This window comes from Adiantum capillus-veneris, chromosome 10 (assembly GCF_014529385.1).
Source record: "Adiantum capillus-veneris isolate H3 chromosome 10, ASM1452938v2, whole genome shotgun sequence".
NCBI lineage: Eukaryota > Viridiplantae > Streptophyta > Polypodiopsida > Polypodiales > Pteridaceae > Adiantum > Adiantum capillus-veneris.
In genome coordinates, this window is record NC_140940.1 from 161020806 (window position 1) to 161044121 (window position 23316).

Sequence of the window (23316 nt, forward strand, 5' to 3'; positions counted from 1 at the left end):
GTAAGTACTTTTCGCATTGAGTCTTTTGATCCAATATATAAGACTTCAATAAATCTAGAACCACTGAATTGGCAATCTCAGATTGCCCATCAGTCTGCAGGTGGAACGATGACGAGAATTGCAACCGCGTGCCAATGTTTCTCCCAAATTGCCTTCCAAAACAAACTCATAAATCTAGGGTCTCTATCGGAGACAATCGTCTCATGCATGCCATGTAATCTGAAAATTTGGGCCACAAACAGTCTCGCTAAGTGATCCCGCTTGACTATTTTCCAAATACCATCGTGACTACTCTGTGTTCTCGAGAGATCAAAAATGAAATCCATTGCAATACTTTCCCAGGGACACGTGGGTATGGGCAAAGGCTGTAACAATATCTGTGCTTTATGCATGTCTAACTTGACCTCCTAGCATACTAAGCAACTGCGCACAAACACTTTCACATCCTTCTTGAGTCTTGGCCAAAAGAAGTATCTCTCTACCCCTTTCATGGCGGTAGCAATGCAGCAGTGACCCGTAAAAGGTGGACAGTGGCATTCAATCATAACCTTTTCCCTCAACGGCTGTGTAACGCACAGCATGGTTTTTCTCATCAAGTAGCCACCCCGAATGGAATATCTTGCTATTGTCTCCCCATCCCGTATCCGTGTGAAAACGTCTGCAAAATCTGTATCTGTGGCATACTGGTCGACCATATCCTCGAAGCTCCTATGATGTATCGCGGAAATAGCCAGAACCAACGGCTTCCGAGACAAAGCATCTGCCACCACATTCTTTTGTCTCTGCACATGGACAATCTAGAAGTGAAACTGTGACAAGATGTTCGCCCACCACATCTGCTTTTCCAAAAGCTGCTTCTGCGACAAGAAGTAGCGCAAACTCTGATGGTCTGTAAAGACAATAAAATCCACTCCGAGTAGATAATGACGCCATTGAGTAAGAGCATGGATAACCGCCAAAAGCTCTTTCTCATAACTCTGTGTTGTCATCTCCGGCCTTGAGAACAATCGGCTCTCGTGAGCAATGACATGGCCTTCTTACATTAAGACCGCACCCAGACTACGACCACAAGCATCACAATATACTTCAAATGACTTGTGCGAGTCCGGCAAAGTCAAAATTGGTCCCGTAGTCAATTTCTCTTTCAATGTCTGAAAGGCAGTCACCTCTGTGGATCCCCACGAGAAAGGGACTCCTTTCTGTGTCAAGATATGCAAAGGGGAAGCAACCTCTGCAAAGTTTCGAATGAACCGCCTGTAGTACGAACACAGTCCCAAGAAGCTTCTAACTTCATGGACATTCTTCAAATCGGGGCAATCACGGATAGTCTCTATCTTGGCCGCATCCATTTGCACTCCTGCTGGCTGAGACAATGTGTCCCAAAAAGTGTATCTCTGGTAGGAAAAATTCACTTTTCTTTGCATTAATCACTAACTTGTGATCTCGTAATGCCTGAAAGACCTGAAGCAGATGATCTCTGTGTTCTGCCTCATTCTTGAAAGAAAGTGCCAACAAATAGCCTGTACTCTCGAAAAATCATGTCCATCATCCGATTAAACGTCGCAGGAGCATTGGTTAAGCCAAAAGGCATCACCAAAAACTCAAATAACCCAAAAGTCGTCCGAAAAGCTGTGTTGTAGACGTCTCCCGACGCGATTTTAATCTGATGATATCCACTCTTTAGATCAATCCTGCTAAAGCAGGAGGATCCCTGTAATCTATCGAGTATATCATCAATCCTAGGAATCGAAAATCTGTTCTTGATGGTGATTTTGTTGAGAGCTCTATAATCAATGCACATTCTCCAAGGTCCGTCTTTCTTCAAAACCAACAACATTGGAGAGCAATACGGTGAAGTACTAGGCTTGACAAGACCCTTTTCCAAGAGGTCTTTCATTTGGTTCATAATCTCTTCATTTTGTGCTCGGCTCACACGGTAAGGTGGCCGGTTTGGTGGTGTGCTTCCAGGTATCAGATCAATGGCATGATCTTCAGGCCCACTAAAAAGCAATGGGCATGAGTGTGAAGAAAAATCTTGGCGTTCTTTTCTTCATGTCAAACATATTCGACCTTTATCCATCGTTCAGTTCTTTCCCAAAAGAATGAGTAAAGAAACTGAAGTTCATCAAGTACAATCTCTGAGCCCTTCATTTATAAAAGTCGCTTTCTCAGCCCGGTAGTCAACCACGGCGTAGTTCTTGTGGTACCAAGGGATTCCGAGTAGAACGTCACTCGCGTGCCCTGAACACCCCTGTCATTGCAAACTAAGTTTACCAATGCTCAGTGTAATGGAAACATCCCGTCCGGGTGTCACTCGAACTACCTCCGCCTGTGGCCTCAGCCTGTCGGGCGTAGTTCCAAATTGAGCCGACAATTCCAAGTGAAAAGAAGTTGGCCTTGGCTCCTTCAAAAGAGCTTTCTGATTCCTTCACTTTGCCCCAAAGGTGGCAAAGTTTGTACTTTCATTCATTTGATTCGGTTCAGGTCCCACGCCATGTGGTACCAGTTCTGCTTTTTATCTGCCTTTTTTGCCACGTCTCTCACCCACTTTAGAACTTTCTGGCCTTTCTTCATCTTGTTCATTCGGTCCCTTGTTAGGGCACTTTGCGGATATATGTCCATGTTTCCCGCATCCAAAGCACTTCCCCTCCCTGATGAAGCGAGCTCTCTCCTCAGGAGTAAGCTTGGGTCGTGCATCCTTCTTTTTTGGGTTACTCTTTCTCTTTCTACTTTCATTCGCTGAAGTCTATTCGGCTCGTCGTGTCATGACCTCATCGGTGGGGTAGGTTAGACTGCCAGAGTTAATGGCAAAGCCCCGTTTGGCATGACTCATCAACTCCTGAGTAGAAGTTGACTTCTATTCCAAGCAGTGATCTCGGATCTCTCTAGGTAGACCCAAGGTAAACCGCTCAATCTGTTCTCTGAACGAGATCTTCTTGAATGAAGAGGCAGGTAGAAAAGAGCTCCAGAATCTCTCGCAATAAGCATCCACTGTATCTCTCTTGATCATCCGAAGATGGTTCCAAGCAGCTCGTATAACGCATTCATACTCTTGAGTCAACTAAGAAGAAATAAAAAGCTTCTTAAATTTCAGCCATTTAACTGGCGCAATCTTGTTTAAAAGAAGTGTGGACCACCAAGTTCAAGCATTCCCCGTAAAATAAGAGGCAGCTCTCCGAATCTTGGAGTGCTTTGAGTAGCGTCCTCCCGCGAAAGCGATGTCAATCTGCTGTGTAAACGACAAAGCCTTCGAAGCATCTTTGTATCCTGAAAAAGTGTCAAATTTGATCGACTGTCCACCTTCCTTAAACTCTCGGACTTTCTTGCTTTTATCTTCCAGAAAGTCATACTGGTTGGCTTTATAAAAATTCTTCTTGTTCGCATAAAATTTTCCCGTCAGCGGATTACTCCCCATCCAAGCCAGCCTCGAAGATAGCCCGTCTAGCTGCTGCAGCAGCATCTATTCTCTCTCGTTACCCATGAGGATCGTCTCATGGAACGTGCAGAGACTAGGTGGGCCACAGTTTCAGTGTCAGCGGGGCTGACTGCGTCAGGAGCTTCAGCGTTGCCTTATGGGAGGAGAGATTGATCTCCTTATGCTTCAGGAGCACCATCTGTGTGAGAGCCGTATTAGACGTTGTGGTCAGCTCTTGCGTGGACGATATGATACTTTTTGGTCAGCTGCTTTTGGACCTGGAGGCATCCAAGGTGGGGTATGTATGACTATTGCGAACTCTTTGCAGCAGGCCATTCTGGGCGGAGGGATTATTGTGTCAGGCAGGGCTCAGTGGATTCTATGCAGGTTCAGGGTGGCCTAGTGGGTTTCCTGAACATCTATGCGCCCAATGTGGCGAGTGCTCGTGCAGAGTTTTGGTCACAGATAGTTGAGTCTCTGCCGCAGGCAGAACATTGGTGCATAGGGGACTTCAACATGCTGGAGGACCCTTCTGACAGGATTGGTGGTAGCCATGCTACTGTGCATGGAGTTGAGTTGGCAGCTTGGGAGAGGTTTTGTATGACTTTGAGGGTCTCGGATGTTTGGCAGCACTCTGGTTTTGTGAGGCCCCCAGGCAGCCTTGCCTTCTCTCGATCGGACCGCAGAGTGGGAGGAGTGAATCTATCGCGGATAGATCGCTTCTACACTAGTGACCACTTCAGTGACTTGGGAGGGACAAAGGGAATCCTAGCAGGGACTTCTTCTCGGACCATGCACCAGTGATCCTCACAGTGACAGACACGCAGAGGAGTGGAAGCACGATGCTTCGCATCCCAGAGAGGGTCTTGTTGGACTCAGCACTCAGAGAGAGGGTAGAGGCTCTCTGGACAGAGGCTTGGACAAGCAGGACTCTCCTACTGACAGAGTGGCCTCAGGCCTAGCTCAGATTAGTCGTTTTTTTCTCCGGGAGTCTCTGGCTCGCCGGGCTGTAGCGAGAGAGGAGGAGCAGCGTCTTAGACGGGGCATTGCTTCGTTACAGAGGATGCAGGAGCAGCATCCAGACAGTCCTTGGTTGGAGGAGCAGTTACAGCAGGCTCGGCAGGAGCTTGCTAGCACAGAGGAGAGGCGACATGAGTTTGCTTTCCACCAACATGCATCTCAGTGAACCCAGATGGGCGACAGAGTGACTGGTGCTTTCTTTGAGGCAGTTGGACCTCGGCACTCGCATGCCAAGGTCAGTCAGTTAAGGAGGCCCAACGGGTCAGTTGCTTCTGAGCCCCAGGATATGCGTGCAGTTGCTACTGACTTTACTGTGAGTTATTGTCTGCCCTGCACAGTCCCAGTCAGAGCGTCAGGATGCATGCAGGGAGCAGGTTTGGGCACAGATGCCTTGTCTTGTTCCTAAGGAGATGCGTCAAAGGCTTGAGCTGCCACTTCAGCTTGAGGAGCTGCACATGGCTCTTAGGGCCCTCCCCCGTGGTAGTTGTCCCGGTGAGGATGGGTTGACTCCCAGTTTTTTCTTGGAGTACTGGGACCTGCTTGGCCCAGATCTCTGCAGTGCTTTTCAATACATTTTGCACACAGGAGTGATGCCTGACAGCATGAGTGAGGGCCTGATCTACCTCATTCCCAAGGAGGGTGGCTCCTTGGATGAGATTCGACAGTGGCGCCCCATCACCATCCTCAACTCAACCTACAAAATTCTTGCCGAGGCTTTGAGTTTGAGGATTCAGCCACTTCTAGAGAGCCTTATACATGGGACTCAGACAGGTTTTGTCGAGGAGCGCAGTATCCTTGACAACATCTTTACTTTTTGGGAGGCTTCTGCCCTGGCACGGCTCCGTGGTGAGGACCTCGTGATTCTTCTTCTCGATTGTGAGAAGGCATACGACAGAGTTGACTAGGACTTTCTAGAGGGCACTCTACGCAGGATGGGCTTCTCAGATGCTTGGATCAGAGGGGTGTCAGCTTTGTACAGACAGGCTCATAGTCAGGTACTCTTGGCAGGAGGTAGAGGTGATCGCTTCATGCTTACACGCTCGGTCAGACAGGGCTATCCTCTTGCCCCCTTCCTCTTTCTGTTCTATGCGGAGGCAATGAGCAGGTTTTTGGTGTCGCAGCAAGTTGGTCTACGAGGCTTAGCACTCCCTATTCGGGGAGATGAGCTTCCGGACATTGAGTTTGCCGACGACTCAGCCTTGTACTTAGATGGCCAGGAGGCCAACCTTCACAGGTGTGAACGGGCTCTGGAGACCTTCTATTATGCATCGGGCGCACTGATCAACTGGAGAAAGACAGTGGCTTTCTCAGTTGGTAGTGCTCCTGTGTCAGATTGGATGCCAGGAGAGGGTTTTAGGTGGATTCCCCCAGGGACTACAGTTCGGTACTTGGGCTGTCAGATTGGTTTGGACTTGTCTCCCGAGCAGCAGATTGCTCCCCTTCTCCTGTCTATCAGGAGAAAGTTGTTACACTGGAGCTCAGCACGACTTTCTTTGGCTGGCAGAGTAGTAGTTGCCAACCAGGTGTTGTTGGCGACTATGTGGTACATCACTTCCTGCTGGATCTTCTCGAGTTCTTGTATTAGCCAAGTAGAGAGGCTGATCAAGAACTTCCTTTGGTCAGGACGTGACACTTAGATAGCCCGAGCCAAAGTGGCTTGGCAAGTCATCACTCTTCCTTATTCACAGGGAGGGCTTGGGATCATTGGTCCAGCACAGCACAGCAGAGCCCTTCTTGGGAAGTTCATCATCAGAGGACTTCTTCCAGGTGAGGAGCCCTGGAGGCTGGAAGGAGTTCTTGCTACAGCGGCTTCGTGCTAGGGTGCCTCAGCCAGGAGGCCCTTGGCAACCTTCGACCAGATGGATCTTTACAGAGATGCGCAAAGTTGGTTTGAGCAAGAGACTGGAGGACCGCTTCGCTGTGAGTTTGCTTCGATCTTGGGAGCACTTGCGGCGTGGCCTGGAGCAGAGATAGCCTACGTGCACGGAGGAGCGCCTACGGCAGCCCCTCGTCTGGAACCCCATGGTTAGCACTCAGAGAGGCCACTTGGTTGGTAGTCGGTCTCATGTTTCCTGGGGTCCCATGGCAGCAGGTCCAACGCGCTCTCTACGTGACTGGCTAGAGTTCACAGGTTTGTCAGAGGAGGTGCAGGGTCTCCCGCTACAGGACATGAGAGGGATGCAGAGCATGTGCCAAAACATCTCAGAGTCAGTTCCAGCTGAGTGGCTCACGCCCCTCGAGCCAGTAGCACCCCGATGAATGGGAGCCTTCACACGACTGGAGGTTCTCATCTCAGTCAGGGCCTGCTCAGAGACTGTCCCAGCCCTTTTCTTCAAGCTTCGGGGTGGGGGACGCCTTCAGCGAGTTGCAGTAGAGGCCCCGCAAGTAGCAGAGTGCAGCACAGAGAGAGGCCCACCCCGCTACAACACCTCATTGGCAGGAGGAGGGTCTCACAGCTGAGTTCTTGGCAGCTTTTTGGGAGAGGTTGTGGGACTCCAGACAGCCGAGGAGAGTCACCTTGTTTCAGTGGCTGGTCGCACACAGAGCTACAACAGTTGGGAGCTGGCTAGCATAGTGGTCTTTCGGCCGCATGTGCAACTTGTGACCACCTTGTGGAGAGTCAGCATCACTGTCATTGGGACTGTCCCTCAGCCCAGCAGGTGTGGCTACGAGTCTTCGGTTCATGCCTGCTCTCTCCACGGCTCGACAGTACACTTGGGGAGCAGCGGCTTGGTCCACTCTCTCAGGCCCGGGACTTCAGTTTGAGCTATCTTCCACCCGCAGGATGATAGTGATGCAGGAGGGGCGACCTACACTCCAGCCTGCTACAGAGCTTACCCCACAGGAGTGGTGCAGTGAGAGAGGCGTGTCGGGAGCTCGTCAGTGGCCTGACACTCTGGTTCATTTGGCGGGCCCGTTGCTTCTGCATCTATGAGGCTCGCCCCGTGCCACCAGGAGAGACTTCGCGATTTTTGGCTAGAGCTGATCCACACTCTCAGAGGACAGCTCGAGGGACTACAAGACAACTCCGACCGCATGCGGGAGCGCAGAGAGGCTTTCCTTCGACTCTTGGCGTTCTGGGCCTTTCTACACCATGGTCCAGGGTGTACTCAGATAGCATTACCGACCACCTGTGTGGATTTTCCCTCCCCCCATTTCTTGATTTAGCCCCATTGTACATATGCTGGTTTTTCATTGGGAGAGTCTCCCACCATGGTTGTTGTAACCCTCTCTTGAAGAGGTGATTGTAGCCCAACGGGTAGTTTCAGTAACTAATAGAAGAATCTTTTTCTCGAAAAAAAAATCCCGTCATCAGAGTCTGAACTGTCTGTAGACGAGTCCTCTGTAGAACTGTCACTCACTAGGCGAGATTTAGACTTCTTTGTCTTTTTCTTGCCCTTTCCAAAGCGTTGTTTCTTGCTTCGCTTTTTTGCCTTTTCTGTCTTCTTTGCTCGAATCTGAAGAGCTAGAAGAACTGTAAGAAGAAGAAGAAGAAGAACTGGGTACTTCTTCAAATCTGACACGCTTCTTCTGTTTCTTTGCTTTGTCAAATGTCGACTGACGACCCAAATAACCCGGGAAGTCAGTGCCTTTCTTCTGCTTTTTGCCCTGCTTTTTGGCTTTCCTCTGCGCATCAAAAAGCTGAGCAATCCGTGCATCGACCACCTCTTCTACTTCCTTCTCTGAATATTACTTGTGATCAGAAGGCTTCTTGAGAGTGGGTTTCGGGGGTGGTGTTGTGGTTTTCTGCCACTGTGCATGCCCTTCTTGAAAAGAAACGCATGCACTTCTTGAAAAGAAGTCTCGCTCATATTTTTTGCCAATTTCGAGTCCTTCGCAAAACTGAGCATCATCTTTGTTGCATCGCCGATCAATTGACTACGCTTCATCTCTCTTTGCTCCACCTGAGTAGGCCAAGGCGGGCCATACTCTGCCACAATCTTCATTGTGATCCCTGCCCGCATCTCCGGATGCAGAGGGAGTCAACTGATCCTTGCGTGAAGCCATAGGTGCCGCGGAAAAAAAATTGGGATCGGATTTCTCGTAGAAGAGAAATCGGCCATGCTCTGATACCACTGTAACTTGGACACTCCAAGTCAAGAATCAATCACAACAGCACCAAATAACCACTTCAAAACAGTTCACAGTTCACAATAGATTTGCACTGGCCTGATGGAGTTCCCTGCCTAGAGATATTGGGCTCCAAAGACTGGCGCCCCTTTCGGTATTTCTTTATGTATTAATCAATGTTCAAAGTACAAGAGAGCGGTTAAGGTTTCACTCTCAGAATCTACGTCCGAATGCTCTGCAGAGAGTGTGCCCAAACCACTTATTTAAAGTTTACAAGAGATGCCAAAAGCAGAGCCCCAAAAACTTAACAATAAAGCAAAACTCTTTTTCTCTCACAAGCTCCTCTCTGTAGGGATTTTAATAAAATAAAAGCAATCAAATTCCCTCTCTCTAGCGTAGAGAAAAGCTTACGCAAAAGGCTGAAATTCCGCCGCAAATCACGGGATTTTGCCACGTCATCAGCTCGGAGATCTGTTATGCTGCCCTTTTAGAGTTAGGGTTAGGGTCAAGGTTAGGGTTTTTGCTTTTTTTAGGGTTTTTGTCAGATTTTAGGGTTTGCAAGTTTTAGGGTTAGGGTTTGCAGATTTAGGGTTTTCAGGATTTAGGGTTTTCAGGTTTTAGGGTTACGGTTTGCAGATTTAGGGTTTTCAGCAGCAGTCATGGTTTCGGCTCCCGAGCAGACACGTCATCACTTTGTGACGTTGGCTCCCTTCTTTAGGCTTTGACACGTCAACAGTTTGTTACATCTCCCCTTCTTAATCGTCCGCGATTACAGCATAACTCCAAAACAACTCAAGTTAGCTATAAAAAATTTCTGAGGGACATTCCGAGGGACAATCAGTTTGCGCTTTTTATTAAGGAGTTAGCTTCTCCTTTCTGCTCTTTTGATCAAGGAGTTAGCTTCTCCTTTCGTCCAGATCGGAACTCTTGATATTCCGGTGTAGTAAAATTAGCCATCACACCCAGACCGTACTGGTCTTCCACGGGTGTCTTGATGGACTAAAAAATTTACATACCCAGGCAATCTCATCCAATTAGGAATATTCAGTAATTCGCACATCACAATGCAACACAAATGCTCACATATGCATGTTACAAGACAATGAAGCATAAAGCCGCCGATGAACTAGCAGCCTGATGCAAGAACGCTAGGCCTGATCTGCAAAACACACAGGTATGGCTGAACATCCGTCGCGATGGATATTGTCCAGGTGATGGTGCCACCCTGTTTGTGCAGAGATCGCTGGCTGATCTGGTGGTTATTGGAAAAAACGCTGGCTGTTGTTGTTCTTGGCAGAAGTACGCGCTGCAGATGATAAAGCGTTTGTCCCATGGAGAGCCTGAAGCTGTTGATACCATGTGAGTGCACATGTGCAAAAGAGAGAGAGAGAGAGAGAGAGAGAGAGAGAGAGAGAGAGAGAGAACACAAACGCTATATGTGGAAGAGGGGGCAATCAGCCCCCCACTGACCATCAAACAAAAAAACACCAATGAATGGTTGTGTACAGACGATATGTGGGTAACCCCCTTGGCTCCATATACAGGTGCCCAAGGAGGGGGTCGAGTAGTGCTAGAAAATGCTCCACGACCCAGCATAACAAAATTGGAATATCAGGGCGCTCGGACAAAGTGGGCAGTCGGCCCAAACGATGGGCGGCCGAACGATGTAGTCTGTATGCGTATGCAAAGGGTGGCCAGCCCGAAGGCACACTAGCCGTATATGTATACCCTAGACCTATGTGAAGCAGCAGAGTGGTGTGTAAGTCTAACAAAACCAACACTAGGCCAGTAGTCAACTTCTCCTTGAGTCTTGAAGGTTGCAATCTCAAATGGTCCCCATGTGAAAGGAACCCCTTTTCATGTCAAAGCATGCAAAGGAGAAGCAATCTCCGCAAACTTTCGAATAAACTGCCGATAGCAGGAGCACAAACCCAAAAAGCTTCGAACCTCGTGAACATTCTTCAAATCTGGCCAATCTCTGATGGTCTCAACCTTGGCCAAATCCATTTTGACACCCTCCGCAGAGACAATGTGTCTCAAAAAGTGGATCTTTGGTTTAAAAAAACTCACTCTTTTTACCCTTCATCACCAACCGATGTTGCCTCAATGCTTGGAAAACCTGTAGCAGGTGGTGTCAATGCTCTGCCTGTAACCACGACGGCTGTAACCGGCCCGTAGGGCGGTAGGCGTTGGCTTTCACCCGAAATTCTTTACTTTATACACACACACAGAGCACTTTGCAAAGAGAACCTGTAATGGGAATTAACACTTCAACTCACACACGGCTCGGAAGCTAGAATGCTCCGAGCAGACGCCGACAACCTGTAGGCCCCAAAATTGGCGCCCCTTTCGGTATTTCTTTATTCTTTAGGAGGGTAAATTACAAGGTAAGGTCCTGGGAATCCTTCACGTGTATCCACCTAGATACCATTTGATTTGGCCAAATTTCGGCAGCATAACAGCCCCAAAACTTGCGCGAAACCAATTCCCCTGCTGGAACTCGCTTGCACTGGCGTATACCCTCTGATTCCTGTCCAAAAACAGTAAATTCAGCACGCTGTATTTACTGGTTTTTGCCCTGTTTTCAGCCCCAAACAGTCCCCTAACTGTCCTTTGCCAGTGGGGCACGATTCCCAATGATCCTGGCGTCCGTATGGCTGAAAAACAGTGAATTTACAGCGCATACACAGCGCTGATTTTGCACCTGTACGGTGAGGTTATGACCCTCACCAGTGCCTGCTTTGGAGCAGCAGTTAGCTACCCCTGTTCCTGCTCAAGGAGGCTCTTGCCTCAGCACAAAAGCATGAACCCACACAATTGTACATCAGTCAAATGAGTAGCCCTCTTGTGGGGCATCACATAACTGCACGTAGGGGAGAGAGAGAGCAGTGTGTAGTGTGCAGGGCATCACTCCTAGCACCACACTGTACATGAGAGGGAAAGAAAGCACTCCATAGCTCTTAACCTGTGACAGGTTGCAAATGAGGCTTCTCCCAGCTTAAAAATCAGCGTCCATTTTTCTGGAAGAGGCAAGTCCCTGAAAATGTGACACTTGGCGCATTTACAAGCATTTTCCCGTTTCGGGTTCGCCGCTTAAAAATATCCCAACCGACGCGTCAGTTGACTTCGCGGCAGAGTTATAAAGGGTTCCCCTAGTCATACCGAAGGTAATGACGCGAACACATTTCACGGCCCAAAATAGCAGTTCCCTAAATTTTAGGAGATGCTTCCGTTGGGCTCCCACTGGTCTTCTGACCATCTATCCTCATTGGGACCGCATCCAAAAATGCAATGTGGCCCAACTGTCGCATACTTTTTGTTGGAAGTCCCACCTTGACTTTACGCCTTAATTGAGTTCACTTCCTAGCATCCACCAACTTGCTAAGTGCGACGGGGGGACCTATATGATCTTGCTCTGAGCCTAGACATCCTCTTACCATACGAATTCCAGTGCCGACCACTTCCCGTCTGCGGGTGAATCTACCGTTCACATTGGCCATACAATGTCCGACCGTTTGCTACTTCAAAAAGAGTGTCTTAAACAAATAAAATAAACCCCATTGGAAAGAAACCAACAACCAAGGTTAGCAGTTGCCACATCTCTGTGACATGGTTAATAACTGCCACGTCCTCGTGACATACCCCCCTCTTGAAATCGCAAACGTCCTCGATTACATACCATAAATACACGCCACTGATGATCTTGTGCTATTAACACTCTTTTATCATCGCATGTATCCGCAAGAAAGGTCGTAACATACATAGATACAAATGACTTAATGAGGCCTTCATACTTTTGCCATTTCCATCTATGGCACTGAATTCATATGTACATTTGATGTACTAGCTCTATCATTACCCCTCCTTTGCACACGTTGGGTTGGGGCATAAGTAGACTGTAACCCAAAGGCTTCAAGGTAAAGCTGCAATACATTTGGTGACTCTGACAGTTCATGCTCTTCCATCCACTTTGCATCCACAGGCGGATAGTTCTTGAACTTCACCAAATAGCGTCTTGCAACTTGTCCTTTAACTTTTCTGTCCTTATGTGCCAAAACTTGCTCAGGTACCAAGATCTCATCAAGTTCTTCAACTTCTTGCTGATCCTCAACTGGCATATCTTCTGGCACATCACCCACGAAGGGTCTTAGAAGACTCACATGAAACGCATTATGAATCTTCCATGCATCAGGCAATTTCAGCCTGTAAGCCACATCGCTGATCTTGTCAAGCACTTGAAAAGGCCCATAGTAACGCATGCTGAGCTTAGGAAACAGCCGTTCCTTGCCCTTCATCTTCTTTAACCTTGCCTTTTCGAACCTTAAGAGAACCCAATCACCAGGTGATAGTAGCAATTCACGACGGTGACGATCAGCAGCCTTTTTCTGTTTTGCCTGAGTCTTCTCCAAGGCAACTTTAATCTTCTTATACATCTCATCCATGTTCTCAACATATCGATCTGCCTCAAAGATCTTGTCCTTTGTGTGCAAAATGGGAGGAACCTTTTTGCCGCCTTCAACAATTTCAAAAGGTGCTTTGCCAGTAGACGAATGCACCGTATTATTGTACGCATACTCAAGCATAGGCAAATACTGTTCCCACTTGCCCTTATTATCTGACACATAGCATTTCAGCAGATCTAAGACAGTAGAATTGGCCTCTTCTGACTGTCCATCAGTTTGTGGATGAAACGAAGACGAGAACTTGAGCGTAGTACCCATGTTCTCAAACAATCCTCTCCAGAACAAACTGGTCATGCGAGGATCACGATCACTGATAATCGATTGTGGCATACCATGGTACTTAAACACATTGTACATGAACAAGCGTGCCATCTGATCAGATTTTATCTTCTTCCTGACAGGGATAAAATGGGCCTGCTTGCTGAACCTGCAGATAATGGTCCATATACCATCATTCCCTGTTGGCGTTCTTGGAAGATCAAAGATAAAGTCCATAGCAATGCTTTCCCATGGCTTATCCGGAATCGGCAGTGGTTGTAACAACCCTGGTGCCTTTTGCCTGTCAAACTTGACCTTTTGGCAAACTATGCATGCTCGCACAAAGGCATCCACATCTCTCCTCAAGGTAGGCCAATAGAAGAACGTCTCTACCGCTTTAACTATTGCATCCATGCCACGATGCCCTGCATACGGTGGGACATGACTCTCTTCCATGACCTTACGTCGCAATGGCCTAGTGACACAAAGTCTGCCATGCATCATCATAAAACCATCTCTGAGGAGGTAGTGCTCATGATGTTGCCCGTCTTGTAACTGTTCAAAGATCCTTGCAAAATCTTCATCAGCAGTATACTGTTCCTTCATGTCATCTAACTCATGATGATAAGGAATTGACACAGCTGAAATTTGTGGCTTTCTTGATAACGCATCAGCCACAACATTCTTCTTGCCTTCCACATGCATAATCTGGAAGTGGAACATGGAAAGAATGTTTGCCCATCGCATATGCTTTTCGGATAACTTTGACTGTGTCAAGAAGTATCGCAAGGTCTGATGATCTGTTTGGACAACAAAATCAGCACCTAAGAGGTAGTGCTTCCAGCTAGAAAGCGCATGAATCACGGCCAAGAGCTCTTTCTCATAGACTTGCATAGTCCTCTCTGGCCCTTGCAAAATTCGGCTTTCATAGGCTACTACCCGTCCATCTTGCATTAGCACTGCTCCGATGCTACTGCCACACGCGTCACACTGGACCACAAATGACTTCCTGAGATCTGGCAGAACAATAACTGGATCTGAAGTCAACTTTTCCTTTAAGAGACTAAAAGCTGAAATCTCTTTTTGGGTCCATCTGAAAGTGACCTCTTTCTTTTGCAATGCGTGAAGAGGCGATGCTATCTAAGCAAAATTTCTGATAAACCTTCTATAGTAGGAACACAATCCCAAGAAGCTTCTGACATCGTGCACAGTCTTCAAGTCTGGCCATGTCTTGATAGCTTCGACCTTTGCGGGATCCATTCTAACACCATCCTTTGAGACTATGTGGCCCAGAAAGTGGATCTCTTCAAGGAAGAATTCACTTTTCTTAGGATTGACAAGTAACCTGTGATTGCGCAGCTCTTCGAACACAATGGTCAAGTGACGCCTATGCTCCTCTTCATTCTTCGAATACACAATCATGTCATCGAAGAATGTTCCAACAAACTGTTGATGCGAGCGGAAAATCCGGTCCATCATTCTGTTGAACGTGGCAGGAGCATTTGTTAGCCCAAACGGCATCACTAGAAACTCATAAAGACCAAATGTCGTTCTAAACGCAGTCTTGTGCACATCCTCTGGGCTTACACGAATCTGATGGTACCCACTCTTCAGGTCTATCCTGCTGAAAATTGCAGCACCCTCTAAACGATCGAGAATATCATCAATGCGAGGAATAGGGAACCTATTCTTGATGGTATTCTTATTCAACGCACGGTAATCAATACACATGCGCCATGAGCCATCCTTCTTCTGCACTAGGAGCACTGGGGAGCAAAAGGGTGAAGAACTAGGCTGAATCAGCCCCTTCTCTAATAACTCCTCAACCTGGCCCATAATCTCTTTCTGCTGCGCCGCACTAACCCTGTAGGGAGGTCTATTTGGTGGGCTACACCCTGGGGCACCAAATCTATCCGATGGTCCTCAGGTCTCTCTGGCGGCAATTGCGACGGTAATGAATCAGAAAAACAGTCACTAAACTTTTGCAAAAATGCTGACCTTTCTTTATCTAACACAGATAAATTTGACTGATCACTATCTGAGACATCACGTGCAAAAATCAAGTACACAGAAAGATGATTCTTTATTACAGAAGTGATAGCAGAAGCAGATACAATAGGGACTGACTCTCCTTTAAGCTTTACATCCAAGATGTGAGTTTTGCCCCTATGCTGTACAGTGATCTTTTTGTTGTAGGCATCCAAGACTCCATGCACTCGGAACATCCACGGGATCCCCAACAAGGCGTCACAACCTTCCAGCGGCATGATGTAAAACTCTTCAGTGTCCACATACGACTGAATATGCAAACGCAGTTTTCCAATGATGGGAGTAACACACTCTGAGTGGCCAGGACATGCCAACCCTGCCTCTGCTGTGTACCCCATCTCTTCAGCTTTGATGCCAAGCTTCATAGCTAACTCTGGTGAGATAAAGTTGGCTTTGGCACCTGGATCAAAGAAGATGAGTGCCGTCTGATCTCTAACTTTACCCCATGCCCTGCATAACTCACTGGCATCTGTGCTGGGCCTGTCACCCACCATGTCTGGCACTAAACCTGCCGTGGGTTTTGGCTTCTTGCCTTTCTGGTCTTCTTTATCCTCTGAGTCAGCTGGCCTTTTCCTTTGTAGACAATTGATAGAAAAGTGACCAGGCTGCTCGCATATAAAGCATTTGTTCTCAGCCATTAGGACCTTCTTTTCCTCGAGCGACTTGCGCACAAAAGGCTTCCTTTTCTGTTTCTTTGCCTGCGCTCCAGAAGTCCCAGCTGAATCCTTGTCTTTGGTGGCCTGTTCAGACCCCTGTGACGCATCAGGAGCCGTCTTCACAAAGGGCTTCTTCGCTGAATTTTTCTTTTGCTGCCCTCCTTTATCACTGCTCGGAAATCCACTGTCCTCTCCTTTCAACAGGGCAAGACCAGTGTTCGCAACTTCCATAAGCTGAGTAAGGGTAGCCACACTATTCTTTGTACAGTAATCGCGAAGCCCTTTAGGCAACCCACAACAATACTTCTCTATCTGCTCTGTCAGTGGCACAAATCTGTAGGAGGTCACTGAGAGTAATGCTTTACAAAACCTCCTATTGTACTCCAGCAAGCTCTTGCACGAAGCTGCCGTAAGCTAGTGCCAATCTGTCAAGACATCGGCTTCAAATTCATTTGATAGCCAAGCAGATGCAAACATTTGCTTGAAGTAAACCCAAGTGGCGGGTGCCTGTCCTTGCATTAACAATGTCGTCCACCATGTCAGCGCATTGTCCTTTAAGAAAGTGGCAGCTTTCCTAACCTTCGAGGCCTCTGTAAAATTCCCTCCCGCATAAGCTGTATCAAACTGCTGGAGGAAAGTGAGTGCCTTTGTCTTGTCCTCGAAACCACTGAAGGTACTGAACTTTACTGCTGCACCACCTTCTTTGTAAGCCTTCGGCTTCTCTAGTGCCCCCAAGTTGTCATACGGAATGGTCTGCAACATGGGCACTGTACTAGGCATGATCGGCACGTGTTGGCCATTCACATTTTGCGTCAGAGGTGCGATATCTGGCTGCTGTCCAGAAAAACCAGCCATGCCAAAATGACCCTGTGGCACCCCAAACTGGCCCTGGTTGCCGTGGAAACCTTGCTGCATGCCGATAGTACCATACATGGGGTTTGGCATGATGCCTTGCATACCCCCGAACACTGTTCCTGGCATGTACGGCTGACTTCCAGACGCATAACCAGCCATACTTTGGAACACTGATCCACCCCCGAAATACCCAGGATGTACCGTGGGTGGTGGAAAAACTGAGTGCATAGCCTGGTATCCAGCTCCCTGCCCATTCAAGACAGCATGCTGGCTCTGAAAGGTGGCGGGCTGAACTGGCATAACCTGTGGAATAGGCGTTCTAGCCACCTGTTCAAGCACGGGAGGAACCTGCTTTGGAGCCCCCGACTCCGCAACATGCGAGTGTTCCCTTTCCTCCTGCGCCTCATGAAGTACCTGGGCTTGAGCTTTAACAAGCTCCGTACGCGGCGTAGGTTGCCTATTTTGCTATTGCACTAGTGGCGCTTGCAAGAATTCCATAAACCTCGGATTCTGCACCAGCTGCGAAAATCATTCACCGCGGCAACTAACTGAGTCTTAAACGCATCATCCTCAAGTTGCCCTGTCATAAAGCCCTGTACTACTGGAGGGACATTGACGTTGACAGGAGGTACAGACTGACGTGGCCGTGAGCTCTCGCCAATCTCAAAAACCATAGGAATCTCCTGCCTGTCCTTTGGAGAGGAACCCTCTTCCATAATTCCCTTCCCCTTGTCGGCCATAGTGTAATCCCCGCGTTCTTGCACTGTGTGTCTTTACCCTGAACATTCCAGGCTCACTCTTTGAGGAAAAAGTGATTGATGTCCCGGCAATGGAACCATGTAACCGGCCCGTAGGGCGGTAGGCGTTGGCTTTCACCCGAAATTCTTTACTTTATACACACACACAGAGCACTTTGCAAAGAGAACCTGTAATGGGAATTAACACTTCAACTCACACACGGCTCGGAAGCTAGAATGCTCCGAGCAGACGCCGACAACCTGTAGGCCCCAAAATTGGCGCCCCTTTCGGTATTTCTTTATTCTTTAGGAGGGTAAATTACAAGGTAAGGTCCTGGGAATCCTTCACGTGTATCCACCTAGATACCATTTGATTTGGCCAAATTTCGGCAGCATAACAGTCCCAAAACTTGCGCGAAACCAATTCCCCTGCTGGAACTCGCTTGCACTGGCGTATACCCTCTGATTCCTGTCCAAAAACAGTAAATTCAGCACGCTGTATTTACTGGTTTTTGCCCTGTTTTCAGCCCCAAACAGTCCCCTAACTGTCCTTTGCCAGTGGGGCACGATTCCTAATGATCCTCGCGTCAGTATGGCTGAAAAACAGTGAATTTACAGCGCATACACAGCACTGATTTTGCACCTGTACGGTGAGGTTATGACCCTCACCAGTGCCTGCTTTGGAGCAGCAGTTAGCTACCCCTGTTCCTGCTCAAGGAGGCTCTTGCCTCAGCACAAAAGCATGAACCCACACAACTGTACATCAGTCAAATGAGTAGCCCTCTTGTGGGGCATCACATAACTGCACGTAGGGGAGAGAGAGAGCAGTGTGTAGTGTGCAGGGCATCACTCCTAGCACCACACTGTACATGAGAGGGAAAGAAAGCACTCCATAGCTCTTAACCTGTGACAGGTTGCAAATGAGGCTTCTCCCAGCTTAAAAATCAGCGCCCATTTTTCTAGAAGAGGCAAGTCCCTGAAAATGTGACACTTGGCGCATTTACAAGCATTTTCCCGTTTCGGGTTCGTCGCTTAAAAATATCCCAACCGACGCGTCAGTTGACTTCGCGGCAGAGTTATAAAGGGTTCCCCTAGTCATACCGAAGGTAATGACGCGAACACATTTCACGGCCCAAAATAGCAGTTCCCTAAATTTTAGGAGATGCTTCCGTTGGGCTCCCACTGGTCTTCTGACCATCTATCCTCATTGGGACCGCATCCAAAAATGCAATGTGGCCCAACTGTCGCATACTTTTTGTTGGAAGTCCCATCTTGACTTTACGCCTTAATTGAGTTCACTTCCTAGCATCCACCAACTTGCTAAGTGCGACGGGGGGACCTATATGATCTTGCTCTGAGCCTAGACATCCTCTTACCATACGAATTCCAGTGCCGACCACTTCCCGTCTGCGGGTGAATCTACCGTTCACATTGGCCATACAATGTCCGACCGTTTGCTACTTCAAAAAGAGTGTCTTAAACAAATAAAATAAACCCCATTGGAAAGAAACCAACAACCAAGGTTAGCAGTTGCCACATCTCTGTGACATGGTTAATAACTGCCACGTCCTCGTGACAACGGCACCACATGCCAATAGAAAAGAACAGACTGAACAGACTTTTAGCACCTCAATAACAACTCAATTGAAAGAGAGGGAGAGCACACGCGACACAAAATGGCGGAATTTAGAGAGTACTCGCCCCAAACCGTGGCTCCCCTTTCGATATTTCTTTATATTGCTTAAACAAGATACACTCTATAGCTCTTGCTCGACATTTTCCGCGGCAGACGGATTGTCAGAGTGAGAGCCCACGGTTCATATTTAAAGGCCCTTGGCCATTCAAAAGCAGTTTATACGAAAAGCTATAAACTCAAAAGCATCTGGTCCAAAAGCGTTGAACCCAAAAAGCTACCAACGCGAATTTCGAAAATCGGTAAACCTGCCACGTCAATAGCACGATTCGCGGAAATCCGTATTGACTGCCACGTCAACACCTGAATTCGCTTTGTGTATGTGTTGGTCCCGCTTTGATCTTTAGGTCCTCTGGGCCCATCAAACGGGGTTCCATAAGTTGGTAAGATTTCTTCTTAGGGTTTAGGCCCCTCGATCGAGATGTGCAGATTGGCTCCGTTCTTCAGTGGCTTGACACGTCAACAGTTTCTGACATTGCCTCATTTTTTAAGAATACAATGATATCATAGAAAAAGTGCCTCTCCAGGAACAATCCTGATATGATGATAGCCACTTTTCAAGTCACTTCTACAATTAGAATCTTGTAACATGTCCACTATATCATTGATCTTGGGAATTGGAAACCTGTTCTTGATGGTGATTTTATTGAGAGCCCTGTAATCAATGCAAATTCTCCAAGATCTATCTTTCTTTAGAACCACTATACGAAAATAAAATCGTAATTGTCCCGCCATGAGATCTAAAATCGAGTGCTTGCAGAGTGTGAGACAAGGATTGGACACACCAAGCATCCGTACCAGAAATAAGTTTATCTCGTAAGAATCGGCTCTTCATATGAGACCCAATTCCCGCACCAAGAGGGAGATAAGTGCTTATGTGGTGCCTGCTATAACTTAGGGATTGATGTATTTGCAAGGAGTCCATGAGGCTAAATCTTCATGTAAAACGGTACGGTTATGATGAGGGTCTAATGAGAGGGACACTCTTGAATGATTAGCATCTAATCGAGGATGCTCCTCTTCTCTCTCTCTCTCTCTCTTTCTCTCTCTCTCTCTCTCTCCGTGCATGCCCCCCCCCCCCCCCCCCCCCCCCCCCCCCCCCGGAACAGTTAAAGAGGGTTATAACAGCATCCTGAAGAAGAAACATGTTTTTTGCAAAGGAGATTATCCCTTGAAGCTTCAATTGAAGCTCGAAAGAGCAAAGATGTTTGCGAGAGCTTACACATGTTCAGGTAATGGACGGCTGACTTAGATAAATCCACAGAAAGGTCAGAGATGTACCTGCGTATGAAGCAGTAGAGGCAAGGCGATAATGGGAACAAAAAATGAGCGCCGCAGGGTGTGACGAGCTGCAGGGCTATTGACAGAGAAGGAAGTGGAGGAGCAAGCGTGAACGAGAAGGCGGTTGCTGGGGCTGACATGGTGGTTCGACGCTGCGAAGGAGGAGATGGAGCTGGCAGCTGTTGCCTCCTTCCACGCCATCACTCCAGGATCGCTGGAACAGGTTAAGGTGCCCCAAAGGCATGTGGCCTTAGGGCGGTTACAGACTGGCTGCCCAAACATGGGCGGTAGGTACGTGAGCTGAGCTGGCCGCCAGATGCCAAAAGATTATTCGCTCCGTGAGATGCGTGATGGACAACTCCGTGGACTGCCAAGCTCCCCCGCCCATCTACGGGCAGGGGTTGAACCTCAGGCCCCGCCGAAAAAGACAAAGTGTGTAACCAATAGAACAAGACTGATGTACATGTAAGTGGGGTCGCTTTTATTAATATATTATGACTTAGGCATATTAGTGTGTAAAGCCTCCCCGCCCGTCCCCTGAGTGGATGGGCAGAGGCTTCGGCAGTCTGTAACCGCCCTTAGGATGGGTTCAGACTGCCGGAGTGCGCATGGCATTTACTGAGTTGGACCAATGGAAAGAGACGCCTTGGGAGTGGCGATTCAAACTGCGCACAAAGTTGTCGCCCACATTCTGAGGCGATGTGCCCTAAGGGCTAGGGGTCTTCAATGAAGACCCCGTCATGGGATCCATGGCAAGGGAGTGTGTGCACAAAAGCAGAGGTAAGCTCGGTCGTCTGATTTTAAACGAACGTGGTCGAGTTTATATTTTATGTCCTAGTTTATTTTTGCATGCGTGAGTTCATCATATAAGGTTTATTTTGCGCCTTGATGGCAATGAAATGCTGCCATGGCCCACGTTGTGGGTTCGAGTCACTGGCCGGGTGTTGACCTCGCATTTTTGTTGGCCGTCTGATCGCCCTCGAGATGCGTGCATCTCCTCTGTCATCGATCCCATGACGGGGTCTTCATTAAAGACCCCGTGTTCTTTAGTCATGAGGGTGGTGTGCTGACATGTGCCCAAGTGGCGGCGAGGGTGTTCCGGGCTAGAAGGCTGCCCATGGTTGAGAGACTCCCTTCTCAACCAATTGGGTGGAGAGAGAACCTTGCACACAAAGAGCCCAACTTTAGCGAGCTTTGGTGTGTGAACAAGCCATTGGACATGCGTTGCGTCTCAGAGAATTCCGAGTGGAAAAGGAGGGATCACCCATTGCACACTTTGAACACAACCTTAGGGAAAATTCACAAACATAAGTGGACGTTTGTAAAATCCTAGCCATAGCCAATCAACTCTCTATGCGTCAACGGACACACTCCACAACGATTCAAACACATGAAGTGTGGCGCACGTTGGTAGTCCAGTCTCACTGCTGCTGACTGGCGTCCCTCTTATGCAAAATGTTGGGCGGCACCCCCCCTCGCCCATTTAGGGAATGAGCCGAACATGCGCAAAAAGCTAAAACCGTCATAATTTGATCGTTGTCGTCACCCACCAATGGTTGCATTCGATTCACCAAAGCGTGTTGCTGATCTTTAAAGAACATAATTGGACACCTTGCACGTACAGAATCCAGGTGGACGTAGCTTTTTGGGTTGCACGACGTCCACGGACGTTTGTGAATCTACCCTTAGTAATAGTGATGCCTTATCGTTTTCCTACTGGAAAAAGGAAAGGTTGTTTGCAAAAAATGTACAATTTTTTGGCTTGCCCCAAAGGGGTGAGGCCTTAGTGATGCCTTCTCTTTTTCCTAATGGGAAAAAAAAAGTTATTTTCAAAAAATGTATAATTTTTTGATTGGTTGGTGAGAGAGAAGACACTCATTACATAGATAGAGCTTAGAAAACACTCATTACAAGGATTGAAGACTCCCTTTGTTGTTGTAACTTGTATCATCTCAATAAGTCATGAATTTGTTAATCAGATTCCAACCGCATATTCTAACCAAATCTTCTACTTCCAAAGGGAAAAGAGGGCCGCTATCGTCATCAGTCATCTACCAATGCCCACCCCTCGCCATCATTGCTATGCCTCTCTGCCTGCTATGTCCCATTTCACCTATGCTTCAACGCGATCTCCCTCGCGCCCTTCTCGTCGGGTCCCTGCCAGGATGGATGCCACCTCATGCACTGGTCCAGTCTCTCTCTCTCTCTCTCTCTCTCTCTCTCTCTCTCTCTCTCTCTCTCTCTCTCTCTCTCTCTCTCTCTCTCTCTCTCTCTCTCTCTCTCGCGCGCGCGCGCTCCTCTCACCACAACTCGGGCAACATGGCGGGCATGCTGTAAGTGGCAGGTAGAGAGAAAGAGATGGTGTGCCCCCAACAAACCCACAAGCCAACACCCTCCCCTCCCCTCCCCCTCCCTCTAAGTCTCCCTTTGTCTTTGCGTCCCTTTTGTATATCTCTCACTCTCTTCCACTCTCTCTGCGATCTCACTCAAAGACGCAGTTGTCGCCATCGACCCCAACAACCCTCGATCTTCAGTCCACCATTGCTCACTCTGATGTGTTGACTACCCTCCGCCATTTACTCCTTTTCCTCCGTGCCCTACTTTGCAAATCAACGCACAACATCGTCTCCTTGTCTCTCTCTTCTAAGGAGGTCGATGGCAGTTGACATACAAGGGTATGCACCTTCTTGTTGCCCAAGTAGATGTAATAAATCTCATAGATATCTTTCTCTTCCTTTGCATTCCCATTCGGCTTCCATCTCCCCTTGTCTCTCAATGTCTCTCTCTTGCAAGCAAGTCAGTGAACGGCACCTCTCTG

General features: G+C 48.0%; 1 protein-coding gene across 1 annotated transcript in view; it reads right to left on the reverse strand.

Moving 5' to 3' along the window:
- Positions 1 to 20718, reverse strand: part of LOC147449968 (uncharacterized) — a 54986-nt gene extending 34268 nt beyond the window's left edge. Inside the window, exon 1 of the mRNA XM_086522322.1 lies at positions 20499 to 20718. Within this exon, the coding sequence (XP_086378448.1) occupies positions 20499 to 20699 (201 nt within the window). The 5' untranslated portion in view covers positions 20700 to 20718. The remainder of the gene's footprint in view (positions 1 to 20498) is intronic.
- Positions 20719 to 23316: the final 2598 nt, after the last annotated feature.